Genomic DNA, 20960 nt, shown 5'->3' on the forward strand with positions numbered 1-20960 from the left:
TATCTATCTATCTATCTATCTATCTATCTATCTATCTATCTATCTATCTATCTATCTATCTATCTATCTATCTATCTATCTATCTATCTATCTATCTATCTATCTATCTATCTATCTATCTATCTATAGTTTATCGTTATCATATCTTTGTCCAGTCATGACGTCATCATCATCCAATCATGACGTCATCATCATCATCATCAACAACAATAACAACTACAACAGAGATCACAACTGCCGAGTTCTGGTTCATTGCAAGATGGGTGTCAGCAGGTCTGCCTCAACTGTTAGTCGTCGTCCTCTTCATCGTTATTATTATTATTATTATTATTATTATTGTTGTTGTTGTTATTTTTATTATTATTATTATTATTATTATTATTATTATTACTATTGTGTTAACATTAACATGTTGTTTCGAACTGTGATTGTACAACGACTCTGGCAAGTTACACGGACAGGCATAACAAACTGCTGTTGTTGATTGTCAGCTGGTTAAAGATTTCTGCACCCTCAGACTATTGCATATTTGCCGATCTTAATGTAGATAATATGCGTCCAATGTCACAGTTGTTCGACAGGTTGTGGCCGGACATTGCCATTCTCCAAAAAAACAAAATCGAAATTTTAGATAGAGCTTACAATTTGCCACACGAAACCAACTTAGCTTCATCACGCGAATACAAACGCCAGAAATATAAAAACTTGAAATTAAACTTAAATTCAGTTTATAATAACTGTTCGCTAATTATTAATTCATTTGAAATATCACCTGTGGGTTTTTATAAGAAATTTAATCTAACTTTGCTTAAAATATTATGGCCGAAATCTTTTAATGAAAAATTGATTAACGCGGTAATTAGCTCGTCATATAGCATACATTGTGACAGAAACACTACTTAACCGAATTTAAATATATTTTTTTACTCCCAAGCACTTGTCGATCAAGGAGTGTGAGAGGATCATACACTCTGATATAGAATTAATAATTTTCGATTTTAACTTTTCGATTTTTCGATTTTCGATAATTTGGATTTTAACTTTTCGGTCAATAAAAGAATGTTTCCATTGTTATTATTAACGAGATTATATTTGTCATTGTCACATAACCATTATTATACCGTCATCTTCCCCGTCACCATCATCACCTAATCACCACCAATCACTAAGGTGATAGCCTATGTGATGAAAGAACGCAACATGAGTGCCGCTGAAGCCACTAAGTTCGTGAGATCCCGAAGAAGTTGCATCCAACCGAATCCAGGCTTCAAGAGGCAGCTGGAGACCTATGAAGGAATACTGGACGCCAGGTTTGTTGGCCTGGCTGTTCTTTTTTTCTGCTTCTCCATTTTTCATTTATCCAAATTTGTAAACAATTTTCACTCCGGTATTTTTTTACCTCAATCAATACATCAGTCAATCATTTCACCAATCAATAAATCAACCAATCATTCAATCAATCAAGCCATGCAACCGTAATTTTCCCAGCAAGCAGCGTCACAGCCACTTGTGGAAGTCATCCACCTCCTCCCTTGCAAGCCTCGAGATGACAGAATCATCATCATCATCAGCCGCTGTTTCGTCATCATTTGCACCGCCATCATCATCATCAGCAACATTGATGACATCATCAATGACGTCATCCGCATTGCTTTCTTTTTACGTTAACGTTAATGATAACGTTAATTGTTCTTCATGTAACGGAGACAGCAGCAGCAACAACAACATTAGGTCCGTGACATTAACTAGAACAACATCCTCAAAAACAACAACAACATCCACAACAACAACAACAACGTTGCCAGCTTCTACAACATCTGCAGGGGCAATAAAATTCACAACACCGACAACGCCATTGACAATAACAACGATACCCGCAACAGCAACTGCCACATCTTCTACTGCTGCTACCACTACTACTGCTACTTCTACTACTGCTGCTACTGCTTCTGTGGCTAGTGCCGCTAATGTTGTTTCATACTCTGGTGATTGCGGCCTTACAACAAACCAGTATATCTCTGCCTTTAGTACTACCATTAACAACGCTGACGATAATGAGTTTGATGTAAATGATGACGATGATAATACGAATGATGGTAAGACGGTATTATCATTTTCATCTGTGTGTAATTATACTGTGAACCAAGTTGATGATGGCATAGATGATGAGGGTAAGGCTGTGAAGTTTGACTCTGATCATAATGATTCATTGCCATCTTCTTTCTCTCCACCCTCTGAGTCATTCAAAGAAATGTTCCTTTCATCATCAATATTATTGCCGTCGTCATCGTCATCTTCATCACCGTCCCCACCATCGTCATCATCGTCGTCGTCACATTTTTATTGCAATGTCTTTTCTTCTCCACTTTCAACCATAAACGAACCACCAACATCATCAACCCCTCTGGGGCCAAAGTTCAAAGTTCACGATGATTATCATCATCATTTCAAAAATATTGCTGCTACTGCTAATTCTGTTACTAATGCTGCTAATAGTACTGCTGCTACTACTGTTAAAACTAATAACAACAGCAACAACAACAACAGCAGCAATGATAATAAAAACAACAACATTAAAAAGATGAAACAAAGTGATTCATTTTCATTAGCAAGGGCCAAATCATTCCTCTATATGTTGAAATTCAACAACTTCAAAAATGTCTTCTCCCCTCCTTCTACAACGACAATAACTACGGCTCCAACAACTGATGCAAGTGCCCTGGTCAACAGCAAAGCTGCCACTTTTGATGAAAGTTCCTCTTATATGGATGGCGAAATTATCAGCAGTGACGTCAACAAAACCAACGATAGCATCCCATCGACATCAACTGCAGACCCCGACATGCCAGCGTCATTAAAGAGACCGGGAATTCATCCATTGAGAAACATCTTGAAAAAGAACAACAGCATCGTGTCTTCCACGTCATTTGCCGACGGAGCTCACACTTTTACACTCATGGATCAGAAGTTTGCTTCTGACGTCGACAACAATAGCAGCTGCAAAATAAGGGCTGGCACTCAGCTAGACAGCAACAATACAACCGGCAGCAACAACAAACTGATCGCACACTCGACGACAACAAACGACAATATTAGTTGCAGCAACAAAACTGCCAGCAAAAACGAAGATCAAGAGACAAATGCAACAGCTTCAGTTGTCAGAAAATCTCGAAGTACCACATCTCCGACCTTTCCAACAAAAATTTTTTCATGTTTTCGTTCTAGATCGACATCGCCAAGAACGTGCCTGAGGAGTAATTTCAACAACCACGACAACAACAACAACAACAACAACGTATGCAACTATCTGGAAAATAATGATCAGCCCTTCAATTATGACCGCAACAACATATCTACACCCAACAAAGCAACACAATTAGAAAGCGATAGCAACACTCATTCATTACTGCAGAAGCCGGAAAAAGCATGCAGTTCTTTATTTAGAACTCGGGTTTTTCCAGGTAGATTTCGAAGGACGGAATCATTTTCATTCCGCATAAGAGCAGACGATTTTTGGATTCGCGATGCCTCCTCGAGATCATCTTTATCACTAATTCAGACTTCAGCCGTCGATGGTGGTGATGATGATGATAATGATGGTGTTGGCGGTGCCGATGATGATGATGGTCTGGGGGAAGAAAAGTTTTCCATGGCAGTCAGTTTTTGTGATGGTCTGGAGATTGAGAATGGTTTCGTGGAGAAGACGAAGAAAGAGTTTGAAGAGAGGGAGAGGTCGGTGGTGATGTTGTAGCTGCTACTGCTACTGCCGCTACTTTTGTTAACGCTATTGTCGTTGCTTCCAATTGTTGATGATACATATGCATTACTAAATATACATTATCATTCTTGAATACTGTTGTCTATAATTTGCTTGTTCGTTGTTGTTGTTTGTTGTTGTTGTTGCTGTTGTTGAAAAGCTTGAAAAACTTTAATTACACAGGTCAGCAATGCCAGCATACAACAACAGATTTAACAATAATAACAACAACAACAACAGTAATAATAATATTAACAACAACTACAACAACAACCCTCTCCCATCATTTTCTTCTCCTCTCTCTTCATCTTCATCATCTCTTCAGAGATCCACCAGTCACAAAATCAAGAGGTTGGCAGCCACCAAAGACCTTGACAACAGCAGAAGGAAAACCTGCCCTCCTTTGGGGAATAATAATAATAATAATAACAACACCAACAACAATAATAATATTAATAATAATAATAATAATATCAATAATGGTAATAATAAGCTTACGTTTTCAAACTTCAATAATTTTTGTGACGTCAAATTGAGCAGTGAGAGGAAATCGTCTTTCGACAAACAGAATGCGACGAATGACGTCAACAATAACAGCATAAAAAAATGTCACGTGGGCTGTGCTACTGCTAGTTATGATGACGTCATGGGTGACATTAAGAAAGATGGCATTAATGAGAAAATGAACAGTAGAAGCCAGAATGGGGGTAACTCAACGGACAAAAAAATCTCATTCCCCGTATATGAAAAGCATTTGAACAGCAGTACATTCCAAAGCGGTGTTGCTCCTAGAAGGTTGAGCAACAACTCAGCACCTGTAGAAACGAAAACATCGACTAAAAATTATGACATTACGACATTGACGTCATCTAGCAGCACTGCAACGACTTCACCACACGACAACCACAACCACAACAGCAGCAGCAACGACGACGACCACACTACAGAACCGAAGCCACACTTGCATACCGTGCGACACATGTCTGTGCCCGACTATGAGGATGTTTGCATTGTTGACAGGGTGGTCTACAAAATTGGATCTGATACTGTTGAAGTTAAGAATGGGATTGTCCTCAAGACGAAACAAGGTCGGTTGGCTGTTTTTGATGTTGTAGCTGGTGTTTGTTGTTCTCATGAGGTTGCTCTTGATTTTGTTCCATTTTTTTCAGAGATTGAATGCATGTCAGCAGCAGCAGCAGCAGTGACTTCACTGTCTTCAAAATCCACAGCCACAACAACTACAATTAAAGTTAACGGCGCTGACAAATTGAAAGACCTCCATAAAACCCACAAACCTACAACACTAACGACAACTACAACCACTACTCTTACATCGTTCAATGATAATTACGAACGAGCCAATCAGAGTGGAGTTATCAATTCAATGGATCCACCGACATCATCTGTGCCAACCAATCAGTGCAAGCGTACTTTAACATTAAGCCAATTGAATGTAGCCAACCATAAAAGGCCTCACTCTTTTAATGTCAAAACCACAATTTCTTCTCCTTACATGACAAAAGTTAAAGACAGCAGCAGCAAGCAAACAGACAACAGCACAAACAGCCACTTAACAAGACTGGCTGTCACACCAGACGTTTCCATGAAATTGTTTTGCGACGATGACATCATAACTCACAAATTCAGAAGAACGTGGTCTCTAAAGAACGTCACCTACAGTCCAGACAACAATCCCAGTCTCTACTGCAGCGAAAACATCAACATCAGTAACGATCACTACGCCAATAACATCAACAAAAATCACGATTACAGTTGTAAGAAAAACTTGAACTTTAATGATGTCACTGATGAGTTATCAACGACAACAACAACAACCGCAACAACAACAACATTTATCGTTACATCAAACGATAACATCAACAAAAACATCAACAGCATTGCAGACAACAACATTAATAACATCCACTTTGATTCTGACAACACCAACATTACGAACAGTTACATAACCAACAAGAACATCTATTGTAATGACATTAACTCTCTAAACATTAACAACAACAACAACGTCATCAACTCTGACGTTGAAGCACCATACAGTAGCAGCAGCAACAACAACAGCAACAACAACAATGACACCAACGATACCAACAACATCAACAGGCTATTCGTTATAAAGAACAAATCACAGCATGAAGACCTACATAGGAAGAAACATTTCACTGCAGTCCTCGAAAAAAGATCAGAAATTTTCCATACCGCCATTTACATTCCTGCAAATAACAACAACTATGACGTCAACAACATCAACAACAACAACAACAAAAAGCTCAACAAAAAGCTCAATGACATCAACTCTCAGGGCAACATTAACGACAACAGTAGCAATCGTATTGATGGCAGTAACATCAATATAAACATCAACACTGCCAATCATTTAAGTAACACCAGTACCAACAGTAACAATGCTCCTTCAATTAGTTGCACATGTACACAAGTGAACAATACTTCTATTGTCTGTACCAGCCAGCCACTGACAACAACAACCACAACAACAACAACCACAACAACAACAACCACAACAACAACAACATAATTTCTAACATCGATAACAACAGCAACGACAATGTCATCAACATCTCAATCTTCAATGACAACTGCTACTACTACAACAGCAGCAACAGCAATAACATCAACTACATCATCTACAACATCATCAACAACAACAACATCAACTCCCTCATCTACAACATCATCAACAACGTTGAAATCCTCTTGAGCCAAGGTTTTAGTCGGTGCTGTTGAGAGATACCATTTGATAAAGCATGAGACATTCTTTCCTCTTCTTAGTGTAATAGTGTAAACCGTTAATACTGTAAATGTTATTACTAATACTAACAATATAAAAAACAGTAATAATTATAATAATGATAATAATAATATTATTATTACTATTATCATTATTATCACCATCATTATTCATCATGTCATATCAGTCAAATAGCCTGGCTTCCAGTTTATTTTACACCTTGAATGGAACACACCTACCCGTGTTCACACACAAACACACATACACCACCACACACATACATCACCACACATACACGCTCATGTACGCACATCTATACTCACTCTCACACGCACACACTCAAATACACACACACTCAAATACACATACACACACACACTCAAATGCACACATACACACATGTTATAACAAACAATGCGAGAATATTTTCAATTAAATTCTCCTATTTGTTAATTTGTTTGTACTACATTTAATTATTTTATTCCGTTAGGTTCACTTTTAAATATTCTTAACAACTAAATATGAATACAAATTTGGATTAACATATTCTAAATAGTTAGTTAATTAAATAGCTAATTAATTAATTAATTAATTAATTAATTAATTAATTAATTAATTAATTGAATAAGTAACGCATTAAACGTGATGCTGATGGTGGTGGCGATACTGAGGATGGTCACAATTTAGAAAAACAATGAACAAGAGAGCTACCATACCAAAAAATACACAAACACACACACAGACACACACACACACATATTATAGAGAATATATAGAATATATATAGGAATGTATACTGTTGTACTGTTGAGCGTGATCCTAAACACACACAGACATTTAAATTGCTGTGTGTGTGTGTGTGCGTGTGTGTGTGTGTGTGAATATGTGTATATGTACGTATAAAGAGTTATCTCTTTTTTTTGTTTTTGCTTCTCCATAGCACAATCTGCGATTAATATTCTCTTCCTTGTTTTTTAACAGTGATGTTTAATCATTTCTAGTATTTAATATGTCATATTTATATGGAAACATGTGTGTATGTGTGTGCGTGGGTGCGCGTGTGTGTAAAGTGTCACTTATAATATGTTAATTGTAGAATATATTATGTAAATTATAGGATATAGTATGTGAATTTAAGAATAGGTAAAGTGTAGAATGACGTTACAAAACTGGGTGATGTTTTCGTGCAGGTTGAAAATAATTTGAGGTGGCAGGTGTAGATGGGATGTAGTTTTTTTTATGAAAGTCTTTTTGGCGATAATCGTCATTGTTTTTCATTTTTTTAAATTATTTTTTATGAAAATCTTAATTATTTCTATCTTGCTATATTTATATTAGCCAGTTTTTTAATTGCAAATTTTTCACAGTTCGATCAATTCGAATGCGTTCGTGCGCGCGCGCGCGTGTGTGTGTATGTATGTATGTATATAGGTATGTAAATGTTGGTAATAGACCACATATACTTGCATTCATACATAAAAAATACATACACACATACATACATACCTATAATTTTTACAAATTCTACCGAATGTTTGGCGTTAATATGTTTGTAGTTCGTTTTTTCGATTTTTCTCACTAAAGTTTTTTGAGAACCAGAGTTAATTTTTACAACGTCAAAGTTCATCTTGACAAAGTCAATATTTCCCTATATATACAGCAAGGAGCACTGATGATGATTCATTTGGTGTTTTTGAATTTTAATAAACTAAACGTTCACCAAAAAACTTTAGTGAGAAAAATCGAAAAAACGAACTACAAACATATTAACGCCAAACATTCGGTAGAATTTATAGAATATTGTAAAATTATAGGTATGTATGTATGTGTGTATGTATTTTTTATGTATGAATGCAAGTATACATCGTTGTATAAATTTTTCAATCAATTCGATTCCATTCTTTATCCTTAAAGTTGTTTATTTTGTTTATTTATTCATTCTGACTATTAATATTATTATTATTTCTTTGTGTTAGGGATTTATTACCTGTATTAATTTTTGTTTTTTTCTTTATTATTATTATTATTATTATGGTTGTTTTTTTTAATTTGGCCAAACAAACTACTCTTTTTTCTATAAGTTTGCCGATATTTATGTAATAATTTAGATGAATTTATGTTTAATTCGTTTAATTATATCATTAGCTAAATAACCTATACACATATGTATGTGTGCGTATATATATACTCTGTGCGCGTGTGTGTGTGTGTGCGTGCGTGTGTGTGCGCGTGTGTTTATGTAGTTTATAAATTTACTAATACATATTTGTGTCACACGTCTACTATGCTTCTGTTGTTTTTCTTGTTTTTCTTGCTTTTTTGGAATTTTCTACATTTTTCTGTTTACACAATTCTTTTTATTATAATTATTTAAAATAATAATAATAATATAATTAATATAATTCTTTTTAATATAATTATATGTATGTGTGTGTGTTTGGGTGTAAATTGTGATTGTAATATACGATGATAATAATAATAATAATTTTTAATAGTAATATACGATGATAATAATAATAATAATAATAATTTTTAATAGTAATAATAATATTTCTTATTATTATTTTATTTTTCACAAATTATTGTTACCATTGCCTATATAGTCTGCATCCATCCTCACATATGATCTGCTGGTATCGTCTATCTATACATGTATGTATAAAATATCTTCTTTGTCTCTCTCTCTTTCTCTCTCTCTCTCTCTCTTTTCCATTTCTATTTCTCTTTCTCTCTCTCTCTAATTTATCTCCAATATTGTTTTACCATTTTATCGTTCATAATGAGTTTCCATTCTTCAATTTTCTTTTAAATTAAATTCTCCGAAACCGCTGTCCAGATTAGCATTAAGCCAATCTTTATTCATTTTCAAGGAACGATGTTTCAATTGCCAACAGACACTCCTGATTATTATTATTATCAATTAATTAATTTTTATTTCATGATTTTTTTAAATTCAAGTGTATGAGATTGAACATAGAGCACGGGTATCCCGTTTATGATGTGTTTCTTTCCACCACAGACAATTACTTACTTTTATTTGCATTTCGTTTTTTAAATGAAAAAATTTATAAAAAAAAAACACCCCAACATGCGTCTGTCAGTTCATCTGAAATGTAGTATATCAAAAAAAGGAGCCACAATCCTTAAAATTTCAACCTCGGGTTGGAAAAATTTGCTATTTATAAGTACATATGCGGCCCTTCAAAGGTAAAATAGTTCTTGATGCGGCCCTCACAGCAAAAAGTTTGCCCACCTCTGTAGTGCATGATAGCATACGACCGCAATCTACGAATTCTTAATTTAAAAGTTTTCAATCCGTCTCTTAATTTTTCTCCAAGTACGTTCTAACTTTGAGGGTACAAATCTTATTTTCAAGTGCATACACACGAACTTTAGCAGTACTATTGCACTAGTTCATTCAATAAGCGGTTGTCATCATTAAAAAGCGTTCTAACTAATATATAAATTGATTAAATGCAAGTTGGTATATACCGTAGGTATGTACAATCATGTTCCAAAAACCATTTCTGCTGATTCATATGTTTCTATATTTTACACGTACACAGACACTGCACCATATCCGTGAGTAAAGTTCAAAGTACTTTCAATGTTTGAATAAAACCGCGTTTGTACGTCGCACATGACATATGAAATGTACGTGGTGTATGTGAAATGCACATCCATCCAAGCCGATTTGTATAAATATCAACATTTATAAAAAGTTCAATTCCTATTTTATTTTATTTAGAAGTTTATTAATTTTATATTTCTCTGAGATTATTGAGAGATGAGTTCAAAGCAGAGGATCGGAGTGTTGGGATGCGGAGTTCTAGGTGATTTTTGATTTCAAAGATTCATTCATCTTTATTTTATTCACCTCCTTCCTTATTTAATTAATTTAATGACTTCTTATAGTTCTTCTGTTTTTGAAGTTTTGACTCTGCCGAATTTTTGACGAAAAGACTAACTACAAAATCCTAACAGGCCAGTTCCTAATAGACAACATGCTGAAGGAGGACTCGTTGGAAGTTATATTCTTGTGGGACATCGACCAGGCGAGGTTGAAAGAACTTTCGACGAAATATCCAAACATTCTTCTACTCGAAAGTCTAGAAAACCTTCAGCAGCTGTGCGTAAATCAATTTAATCATCATTTCGTTTAAAATTTAAGCATTATCAAGTTGAATCCGAATTCACGTTTAAATTCTAACAAATGTTCAATCGTAAATAACCAGGAATATATTTTTCAAGTGTAGTTTTCAGTTTCAATTCAGCAAAATGCGTTGTTTCAATAGAAGCACACAATATATAACGTGTTGATGAGACGCAGTGCATTAAAGATAACAGGACGTATGACGAGTAGTACATACCGCCTGCAAACATACATACAACACAACACATTCGTTGAAAGTAAATAAATTTTTAAATGAGTTGATTTCAAACACGCTTGCTTATGAAACCAACTCATGAGAAGAGCCATACAAATTGAGCAATTCAGCAGTAAACGTTACTAAACAGCTACATACAATAGAAATACAACAAACACTGCAGGGGTCCTGACCTCATTGTTGAAGTCGCCCATCCAGATGTCACTAGGAATTATGGATTTCAAATTTTAGAGATTTGCGATTACTTAGTGAGGTTTCATTTAAACAAATTTGATTTAGTTTTAAATCAGTTCATCTGAAAATTATGAAGCAATTTCACAAAATCCACAACAGATGGGTTCACCGTCAGCTCTAGCAGACGAGCAATTGTACGAAAAGTTATCTTCGGCCACCACTCAACACTCCCTCTACATACCCAGTGGGGCTTTCTGGGGTGGAGAGGACATTCGCAAGATGGCGGATTTGAAGACGTTGGAGAAGTTGAAGGTGACCATGACATTCCATCCCGCTAGCCTCAAGTTGGTTGCAGGAGATGTGAGAGACAAGAATGATAAAGTAACTAACGAAAGAACTATCTTGTACGACGGTTTGTCGTTTGACATCGAACTAGTTGAAACACTAAATCCAAATGATTTATACATTAAATTATTTGGAAATGATCAACAGCCAACAACGAAACAATTTGAGCAGGTCCAGTGAGATGCGTGTGCAAGCAAGCGCCAAACAACGTCAACACCATGGCAGCAGCTGCCATTGCTGGACACAATCTGGGATTTGATGGTGTGTTGGGATGTCTGATCAGCGATCCTAAGTAAGTAACGAGGGTGTTTGTTCACTGTTGAGGAATGAATGATATGTAGTTAGTAAACAACTCGAAAATCATGTGGAAGATCAAACTGTTCATTTTGCTGAACTTGTGTTTTCATGTTTCGACAAGATGTTTTACATGTTTTTTACGCCGATGTTCAACGATTTTAATTAAAACTTGAATTCAATTATAAATATAAACCACAATTAAACAGTCTAGATGACAGACACATCGTGGAGATTGAGGTTTGGGGCAAGCCAGATGTCAGTACGGGTGGGCAGTTCCACGTTCGAACCGTCAGATCCAACCCCGCTCTGTTCGGCCAAGTAACAGGAACCGCCACCTTGCCAGCATTCTTCGGCAGCCTTCTAAGTAAGTTTCAATTTGGTTTAACGCTTAATAACTCTAGCAATAATCTTCACTGAACACGGCGGATCGAATTTAAAACCAATATCAACAACTCATTCCTGATCGCAAATGTCGTATTTTTCCGTACACAATGATTCATTCACGCAAACATAAAAATTGATTAGGAGCCCGTGGAAAGAAGCCAGGAATACATTTGTGTTAGAGAACGATGACAGATGAAACTGACCACCACACGATATTCCAGAACTGCTCGACAATGATGTGCATACACCAACGACGCCAATTTCACAATCATTGTTATCACCTGAAAGTTTACCGACTGTTATTTCTACAGCATTTTATTTTTACATTAAATTAAAAAGATATGCAAGAAAAAAAGTAACCATTTAAAAACTGTTCACTTGCAGGTGAAAATATTTCGTTTTAAAATCATTTTATCACAAAAAACAGCGGAGAAATGATCACCATCACACACATAATAATGATGTCATCAATGTTGTCAATAATATTAAATGCAATAATTTAGTGAGCCTCAAACAACTTGCACTGCCTAAATCCACATCCATCTCATAGAAATTTTATTTAAGAATTATTATACCACAAAAAAAAAATGAAAAAACTTTAATTTTATGTTGTTAGTTAATGGAAATGAAAAAGACCTATCATTCGATCATCCAAGTGATGTATTTTAATTAAATCCATCTGTTTGAAACATTTGAAAAAAATTTAGAATAAAGGCTGATAAAATAAATATACATTTTCGTCTGGGCTTCAAAATGCATATATGCTAACACATTGAATGAAATACGAACAATTGAAAGAAAGATATGCTGTACACTAAAGATCAGTACAAGCCTATCATAATGAAATATATATCAAATTATATCACAATTTTTAACAGAGCACATTCATACTATCACATCATCATCATCGTCGTCATCGTCTTCTTCTTCATCATTTCGCTATCATCTCTTCTTTTCATCGCGATGTTTGTAGATTTCTGCAATTAAAATAATTGCAGAAATATAACATTTACAATAAACAGAATAAAACATTTAGATTTAAGTGGCAAAATATTACCATTATAATTAATTACAATATATATAATATAATAACGATACTAAAATACAATAATTACATTACAGTAAAATAATTACATCATTGTCAGTTACAGCAACGTAAGAACATATCAGGACGTTAATGATTCAGCACACAGAACAAACTTGATTAATTAGCAAATATTAAATCTGTCACACTAGATTTCACTTGTCCTTTTGGCTCTTTTTTTTTGAAGATTCTGATTAGTTTTGCGTTTTGTGGTGACGTTGTCAGCATCTACAATTTGCCTCTTTCGACCTTTGTGGTTAACATCTACGTCTTTGGCAGCAGATCTTCTGACTGACGCTTTAGCAGACAATCTGGCAGATGTTCTAATCGATGAACAAACAGTTGTAGCGGATGTAGTAGCAGTAGTAGCGGAGGCGGTAGTAGCAGTGACAGTAGCAGCAGCTACAGGAGCTGTGGCAGCAGTAGTAGTATTGGAATGTTTGATAGTAAAAATAGAAGCAGCAGTAGTTCTAGAGGAGGACAATGATGATGAAGATGATGACAAAACAAGTGATGATGACGAAGATGATGGTAAAACAGGTAACAATGATGAAAATGACAAAGGCATTGATGATGAAATTGACTTCATAGTTAAAGTCAGGTATGGATGTGATGACCAGAGTCTTGAAGAAGATGATGAAACGGAAACCACAGCAGTCGTAAGAGGAACTGTAGAAGCTGTTGCAGAAGTAAAAGTAATTGTAGAAGAAGAAGAAGGAGTAACATTTGCATGTGAACCAAATGATCCCAAGCCAATTCTATAACTATATACAGGATTGTTTACTGACAAGGACGACGACGATGATGAGGAAGATGATGACGACGATGATGAAGTAGATGATGAGGAAGATGATGACGATGATGATGAAGTAGATAATGAGGTAGATGATGAAGCCGGCGATGAATATAACGACGACTCTGTAGATGACGGAGTCAGATGTCTTGTGGACGATGACGTCATCCCAGATGACGACGGCAACGCTGGTAAGTTTGATTTGTCTGTAAATATGTCATGCAAGTAACAGGATGATCTCATAGCAACCAAGTGCATTGAATGGCGGTATAGTTATTTCACAATCTATCTATATTCCATTTCATATATTATTCAGTAATATAACTTGTAAATAAATAAAACCAACTGCTTGGTTGGGTTGGAGCATGATACATTGAATAAGTTGCACATGATGTTAGCTGTCAAAAATATGGAAAATTGTGGAAAAAAAAACTAACTTAACCAGTTTGAAAAAAATTTCCGCTGGCGTTTCGTTACTGCAGATGAAGAGACAAATGATGACGACGACGACGACGACGATGATATGCTGACCACTGATGATGATGATGACGACGATGTTAATGTAGATTCTCTTGAAGTTAAGGACAATGCAGCTGTAGAAATGATGATGAAAATGTAACTGATGATGGTGATAATAATGATGTAAATAATGATGATTCAAAGGATAATGTTAACAGTGATGTTGTAATGAATGGTGATAAGGATGAAGATGATTGATGCCACCTTGAGATGGAACAGTCAGGGAATCTTCATCTCTATAACCATCCTGGTTATTTGGTTCACCATTCAATTCGGCGTCCAGCTGGAGAGCTAAGGCCACACTTCGCTTGTCTTCGTCGTCATCACAGCTCGGCAACTGCTGAACATCTTCCAGCTGCTGTTTGAGTTGCTGCTTGTATTGTTCGAGCTGTTGTTGATGTTGTTGCTGGAGGAGGAGTTTCTGGCGAGCAGCCTCGTCTTCCTTTCGAAACATTTCCAGCAGGGCAGCACTTTCTTCTTCCTCTTTTTTGCGTTTTGCCTCAAGTTCCTCTTCAATCTGTTGATCAAATTTTAATTTTTATATGGTTCACTTGTTTAATGAAATCATTGAGTAAAAGGGTAATTTTAATTTATGAATGAATTCAATTTAATTTATTTTGCAAAATAAAGCTATGAAGCTGTTGAACTAATTAAAAGTTGAAAGGGCTTAGAGGTGTTTACTGACAGAACAAATTGAAACTTTAAAACAACTTATGTGAATAATAATACTTAAATTCATTGAGCTAACAAATGTTATTAACTGCATTAGCTCTGGAGATGAAATAAATGAAATGAGACATTAGAGAACGAACTCGTCTCAGGTCGTCCAGGTATTCCATACGCAGACTTCCTTCCTCGGACACTACCACTTTTGTTGATCTACTGGTTGCAAGGTCTAAATTGATTACAAACATCAATGAAAGCGGCAACATAACATACAACATCACAATATATATGTATATCATAACAGAACAAACAGTTAACTACTACTAAGTAAAAGTAAATCATGTAGCAATCAATCTCAATATGAATGTAGTAATTTATAACATCATATCACGCAGCATGGTTATTTTGTATATGTTAGTTTCTGAGAGAGGTTTAACATTTTAAAAATTTGAATCAGAAAGAACATTACCGTCGTCACTGTCATCATCAAAATCTCCACTCTGATATTTTTTAACTTTAGCAGGGAACTTTTGTTTGATTTCCTCCCATTTTCCAAAGTTGACAAACTGATCGGCATTGCTGGCCCCGGCGAGCCACACGGTGATGTTTGAGGAACAAAATGGACATTTAACTTGCTCGTTATTGGGGTTCTTAAGAGTTTGGGTTCCAAAAATGTTTGCACAACTTCTTGTTGATCCGTTGTTGAAGATGGTCAACTGAAAGCATCTGAAACACATGTCGTGATTGCACGGAAGAGTAACCGGACGAATCATCACATCCAGACATATCGGACACTCAAAATCCAACTCGCTGTCCATCATCTTCCAAATAATTTTACCAGAAATTCACTAAATCCTTTTAAATTTAGAGAATTTTAAACAAAATATTTAACCAAAACAACTTAGAGCGCGATCTATAAAAGTAAACTTAGGTCTGAATAAGTGAATTTAAAACACGTTCAAAAAGTACATAGAAAAATATTAAGAATAGAGCAGCCTTTGACGTTTGACACTCATAATATTTCATACGAGAAACTTATTAATTGATATATAAATATTAATTGCAAGCGATTATATACCAACCCGAATGCTTCCAAGTCAGGTTTAAATCCTGAATGAGAATTGAACTATAAAACTTGAACTCTAATACTTGGAATTATTAGAATATGTTTTAATTTTGGGAATAAAATAGTAAATAACTGTTTATTTATCTTTAAAAAAACATTTCTGAATGTTTAAAACTTGTTAACTTATATTTAACAACTAGACAACAGTAAAGGAGTAGTTGACTATCGGAAATAAAAATAGCTGTAAAAGTTATCAATTATTGTTTAAACTAAGTAGTTAACTAAAGTTTTAAACCACTTTTTTGGAGTAGTTAACACAGAGCGAATGTACCAGCAGGTGTTAAATGAATGAAAGTTTAATTATTCTCAGGCTGGTTAGGGCGTATCACCAAATAGAAATCTGTTTCTATACTTTGCCATTTTTGTTTTTTTTTCTTTTCACAAGTAAATGTAATGGTCATTTTAACTTTTTTTGGCGTTCGATCGTATTAAGTTTTCTGCATACCTTTCAAAAGATCGAATTGTTGGTCGCCAGTCAGCTTACCAAAACCTTGCCAACCACTCATTTTACTCTTGTGAGAGAAATAAATAAATAAATAGACTAATTTAACTAATTTATTAGAAAATAAAATAAAATAATTCAGTTTCGAATGTTTTCATAAAAAATGAAAAATATTTGGAAAAAATGACAAAACAGAAATCACTGTTTATCTTGCGGGAAGAGGTCGCCTGCCAACGCAACAACATCTTTGCCCAGTTCATTGATCATCAACTCGTTTTCATAGGCTGCTCTCACATCTGTAAAGATGGTCAAAATGTTTTAGTGAAATTTATCAATAAATATGTTACTTTATTATTATTATTATTGTATTATTATTATTATATTATTTAATTTAATAATAATTTTTCACAGAGCTGTATTTAAAGAAGGGCAGGTTCCAGTACCTTCACGAAAATGTGACTGACCTCCACCAGAACGAAACGAAAATGTAACTCTAACATAATTTCAAAAAGCTGGCTTGGATGAAGATATTCATGGGCAAGAAAGCAAAAATAGCAAATTGACGTCTGAAATTATACTAATTAAAGACCTTCAGTAAATCTTTTGAGTCCTCGAAGGGTCATCCAAAAAAATTACAGATCTTTACTAAATAATTTAGGGCCCTCCCCCTTCATTGTTGCCTACACACTTGTAAACTTGACCCTGGATGTCTATCAATTCTATGTTTTTCTAAAAAAAAATGTTATATTTCAAGATTAATACACTTTATAATTTTCAGAAGTGGTCTCAGATACTAAATGCAAATAAAAGTTTGCCTCCCCTTGAAGACGTTTAGATGGATAGAGCAAAGGTTGGAGTCATTATTCAAACGTTGAAGTCATTCCAAGGTTGGAGTCATTCAAAGGTTGAAGTCATTCAAAGGTTGGAGTCATTTAATGCTGTTGTTGCCCTCGCATTGTATCAGAAATATTAAATAAAAAATTTAATTAAAGGAGATTGAATAAATTTTAAACATTAATTGTCCCACCTTCGACGCTCTCTGCATTTTCACTGCTGTCACATGAAACATCTGCTCGGAGAGGAAAATTTTGTTTTATTTTTAAAGTGATTTGTTTCTTTAATAAACTTTACAGAAAATGTTCTTTATAATAATTAATTTAAATTAGAAAAGTTGAATATTAGTTAATGAGAAAAAATTATCATCATTTTTGCGTTAACTTAAAGAGCACGAAACAACCTTTACGAAAGCAAGTAATGACCAAGACTACTACCATAACTACCATCATCTTCTTCATCATCACTTCAGTTGATATTTAGAATTTTTAACAAAAGAATACGGCAGAACCTCCGAATGATCAGCCACGAAATGAAGTGTTGAATGATTATGAAGGGCAGCATTATAAAGAGAGCACCTAGGAAGGTCGTAGATGGCGCCACGCTAATGCGCATCAAATGTCAACTGCCCTTATGATTTATCGTTCAAGTTCAACTGTAAATAATAAAAAATATTCAAATAAATGTCATTTATCATTTGACATAATATGTTTAAAAATCTCATTTATATAGTAAATAAACAAATAAATAATAATTTTTGAGCGCATTAAATTTGTACAAAAAAGGAGAGACAGATTTGAATCGCTTCATGAAGAACGTAAATTAAGATTTTGAAATGCGTACGTGGCGCCGGGGATCAATTAATTTGATGCAGATGAATAAATTTTCTCGTCCCTCCCATCATAGAAACCCGTCCCCGCCAGACGAAATGGCGCTCCACTACAAACAAACAAGCAAGCAAACAAACTCAGCCAATACTGTTCAGTACAATTACGTCCTACATTTGAATGTGGAGATATTTGTCTTCACCGTATAAGACTTGACGATCGAAACAAGAATGAGAATGTTTGCAATTTCGCCGTCATTATTTGGACTGGCTCTCCTCTGTTCTGTGTGCCCCACGCAACTTGGTCAGTGTAATAAGTTGTTTCGCTAAATCTCATCAATCATTTGTCATTGGAGTAATGAAACTTAATTGTGCACTTAATTTATTATTGCTAAAGTATTGTTAATGAGTAAAAATATGTCCTGATCAATTTCATGGTTTTCTTAAAATATTTCATTCATTGACTGACAATTCTCATCTTAACTCACCAACCTCTGCAAGAAGAGCCTGCAGTTGAAACAAATGCAGATGCAGCAGATGCAGCAGTAGCAGATGAAACAGCAGCAACAGACGCAACAGCAACAACAGCAGACGTAGCAGCAGCAGATGAAGCAACAGTAGCAGCCTCTGCCATCAAAAAAGACATCGCGATCAACAACAGAAAGCAGGAGCTTGCAGACCAGGCAGCCAAACTTGTCGCCACCAAAGCAGAACTCAACCGACAAAAACTGAAAATCATCAATGAGCAGTTGATGATAAACTTGAACGAGACGAGCCTGATGCAAGAAGCTTACGAGATGGCCACAAACCTTGGCGACTCTGACGACGCCACGCGACATCCCGAGGTGGAAAGTGCCCTAGAAATAATGAAGGGTCAGTTGGATGTGTTGGAGAAGGAGAGAGAGAAGTTGAATGAGGAGCTGCAGATGAACCTGCTACAGAAAAAGCAGTTGGAGCAAGTTCTCATGGTTGATCAGGTGGTCTCCAAAGTTTTAGACAAGCAGGAGGAAGATCTGAAAGGAATGATCAGCGAAAAATAATTACATTCGAAATTTAATTAACGTTCATGATTAAATTGAACGAATTTTAAAATGACATAACTCAGTAATAAAATCAATTTATTTCTACGTAAACTCTATCTAATGAATAAACAAATTACACAACACACACACACACGCAAATTTGAATATACAATAAATATAATTACTTGTTTATTTATTCATAAACTTAATTTATGAGCATACGAAGGTATAACAAACATCACACATGTTCGTGTCACACGCATTGGTATGCAAACAAAACATCATGTATGCATGTATCTATATCTATGTATGTATCTATATATCCATGTATGCATCTATATCTATGTATGTATCTATATATCCATGTATGTATCTTTATCTATGTATGTATCTATATATCAATGTATATATCTATATCTATGTATGTACCTATCCACTCGTTTGTATATGTATATTGTATATTCATCTGCAAAACAATACAATACAAATTATAAATACGTTAGAATATGTTGAAACGTAAATGCATGTCCACAATGTATATACATATACATAATCTAAAGATGTATATATATATATCTTGATATGTATCTTTCTCACTTTTCTTTCTCTCTCTCTCTCTCTCTCTCTCTCTATATATATATATATATATATATATATATATGTTTATGTTTATGTATATGTATTAATATATAATATATGTATATATATATATATATATAGGCACTTGAGATAAAACATTAATAAGCATCGCGGTCTTGTCAACAGCAATAATTTATTTTCTATATAATTTTTTTTGATGGAATAATAATAATATAGTAATAATAATATAATAATAATAATAATGATAATAATAATAACAATAATAATAGAGTAATAATAATAATAATAATAATTTTCGTGTATGTAAGTACGCGCAAACGCGTTCCGTCTTAGTATTCGAAGGCCCTTCTGGTTCGATGGAATCGTTCTCATAACTATAATAATAATAATAATAATTAATAATAATAATATAATTTATAATAAAAATAATAATAACCACTGGAATGACGGGAGAGTACTTTAAATAATTTTAATAATTAATAAGTAGATTAATAGAAATGATTTTATATTAAGTAACAAAACAACAATAACAATAATAATAATAATACAACAACAAAAACCAAACAATAATAGTAATGAACCAACTATAACAAAAACAAACAAACTAACGACAATCATAACAAAGAAAGACAAACGAAACTGCGAATTGATAATGAAAAAATTATAGCCAACAACATCAACAACCACATCTACAACAACAACATCAACAACAATGACATCACCAACACTAACAATACAACTTCTGTAACAACGGCACCAACAGCTGAAACGTCGTTAATAACCAGCAACATATTAGCGCCTGTCGAAAACATCCATCTCATTAGCAATATATAAATCCCAAAACCATCAACAACAACAACCAAACAACAATAACAACAATAGCAGTCACGTTAATAGTAACAACAACAACAATAACAACTATAATCTCATCAACAA

The 20960-nt window shown here is 34.5% G+C and overlaps 3 protein-coding genes across 3 annotated transcripts in view; all 3 read left to right on the forward strand.

Annotated features, from left to right (window-relative positions):
• HELRODRAFT_88016 (hypothetical protein) overlaps positions 1 to 1479 on the forward strand; it is a gene marked incomplete at both ends in the record, with an annotated part of 4600 nt that extends 3121 nt beyond the window's left edge. The window contains 2 exons of the mRNA XM_009029749.1: positions 226 to 286; positions 1171 to 1479. Coding sequence (XP_009027997.1) covers positions 226 to 286; positions 1171 to 1479 — 370 coding nt within the window. The remainder of the gene's footprint in view (positions 1 to 225; positions 287 to 1170) is intronic.
• Positions 1480 to 10254: 8775 nt separating this feature from the next.
• On the forward strand, positions 10255 to 13955 carry HELRODRAFT_103179 (hypothetical protein). Its single transcript, XM_009029795.1, has 8 exons — positions 10255 to 10357; positions 10509 to 10653; positions 11076 to 11160; positions 11246 to 11498; positions 11603 to 11723; positions 11935 to 12088; positions 12250 to 13089; positions 13337 to 13955. The coding sequence occupies exons 1-7, from the start codon at positions 10312 to 10314 to the stop codon at positions 12289 to 12291; spliced, it is 846 nt and encodes a 281-aa protein (XP_009028043.1). The 5' UTR covers positions 10255 to 10311; the 3' UTR covers positions 12292 to 13089; positions 13337 to 13955.
• Positions 13956 to 18633: 4678 nt separating this feature from the next.
• Positions 18634 to 19442, forward strand: HELRODRAFT_180483 (hypothetical protein; the record flags this gene model as incomplete). The annotated part of the gene is made up of 2 exons (XM_009029796.1): positions 18634 to 18706; positions 18904 to 19442. The coding sequence occupies 2 exons, from the start codon at positions 18634 to 18636 to the stop codon at positions 19440 to 19442; spliced, it is 612 nt and encodes a 203-aa protein (XP_009028044.1).
• Between the last annotated feature and the right edge of the window lie 1518 nt (positions 19443 to 20960).

This window comes from Helobdella robusta (genome assembly GCF_000326865.2).
Source record: "Helobdella robusta unplaced genomic scaffold HELROscaffold_62, whole genome shotgun sequence".
Lineage (NCBI taxonomy): Eukaryota > Metazoa > Annelida > Clitellata > Rhynchobdellida > Glossiphoniidae > Helobdella > Helobdella robusta.

Bases quoted from the DNA above. Each gene is read 5' to 3' on its own strand.
- HELRODRAFT_103179 (XM_009029795.1), top strand. From the start codon at position 10,312: ATGAGTTCAAAGCAGAGGATCGGAGTGTTGGGATGCGGAGTTCTAG. The intron at 10,358-10,508 runs GTGATTTTTGAT...AAATCCTAACAG, and splicing joins GTTGGGATGCGGAGTTCTAG to GCCAGTTCCTAATAGACAAC. The intron at 11,724-11,934 runs GTAAGTAACGAG...ACAATTAAACAG, and splicing joins TGTCTGATCAGCGATCCTAA to TCTAGATGACAGACACATCG.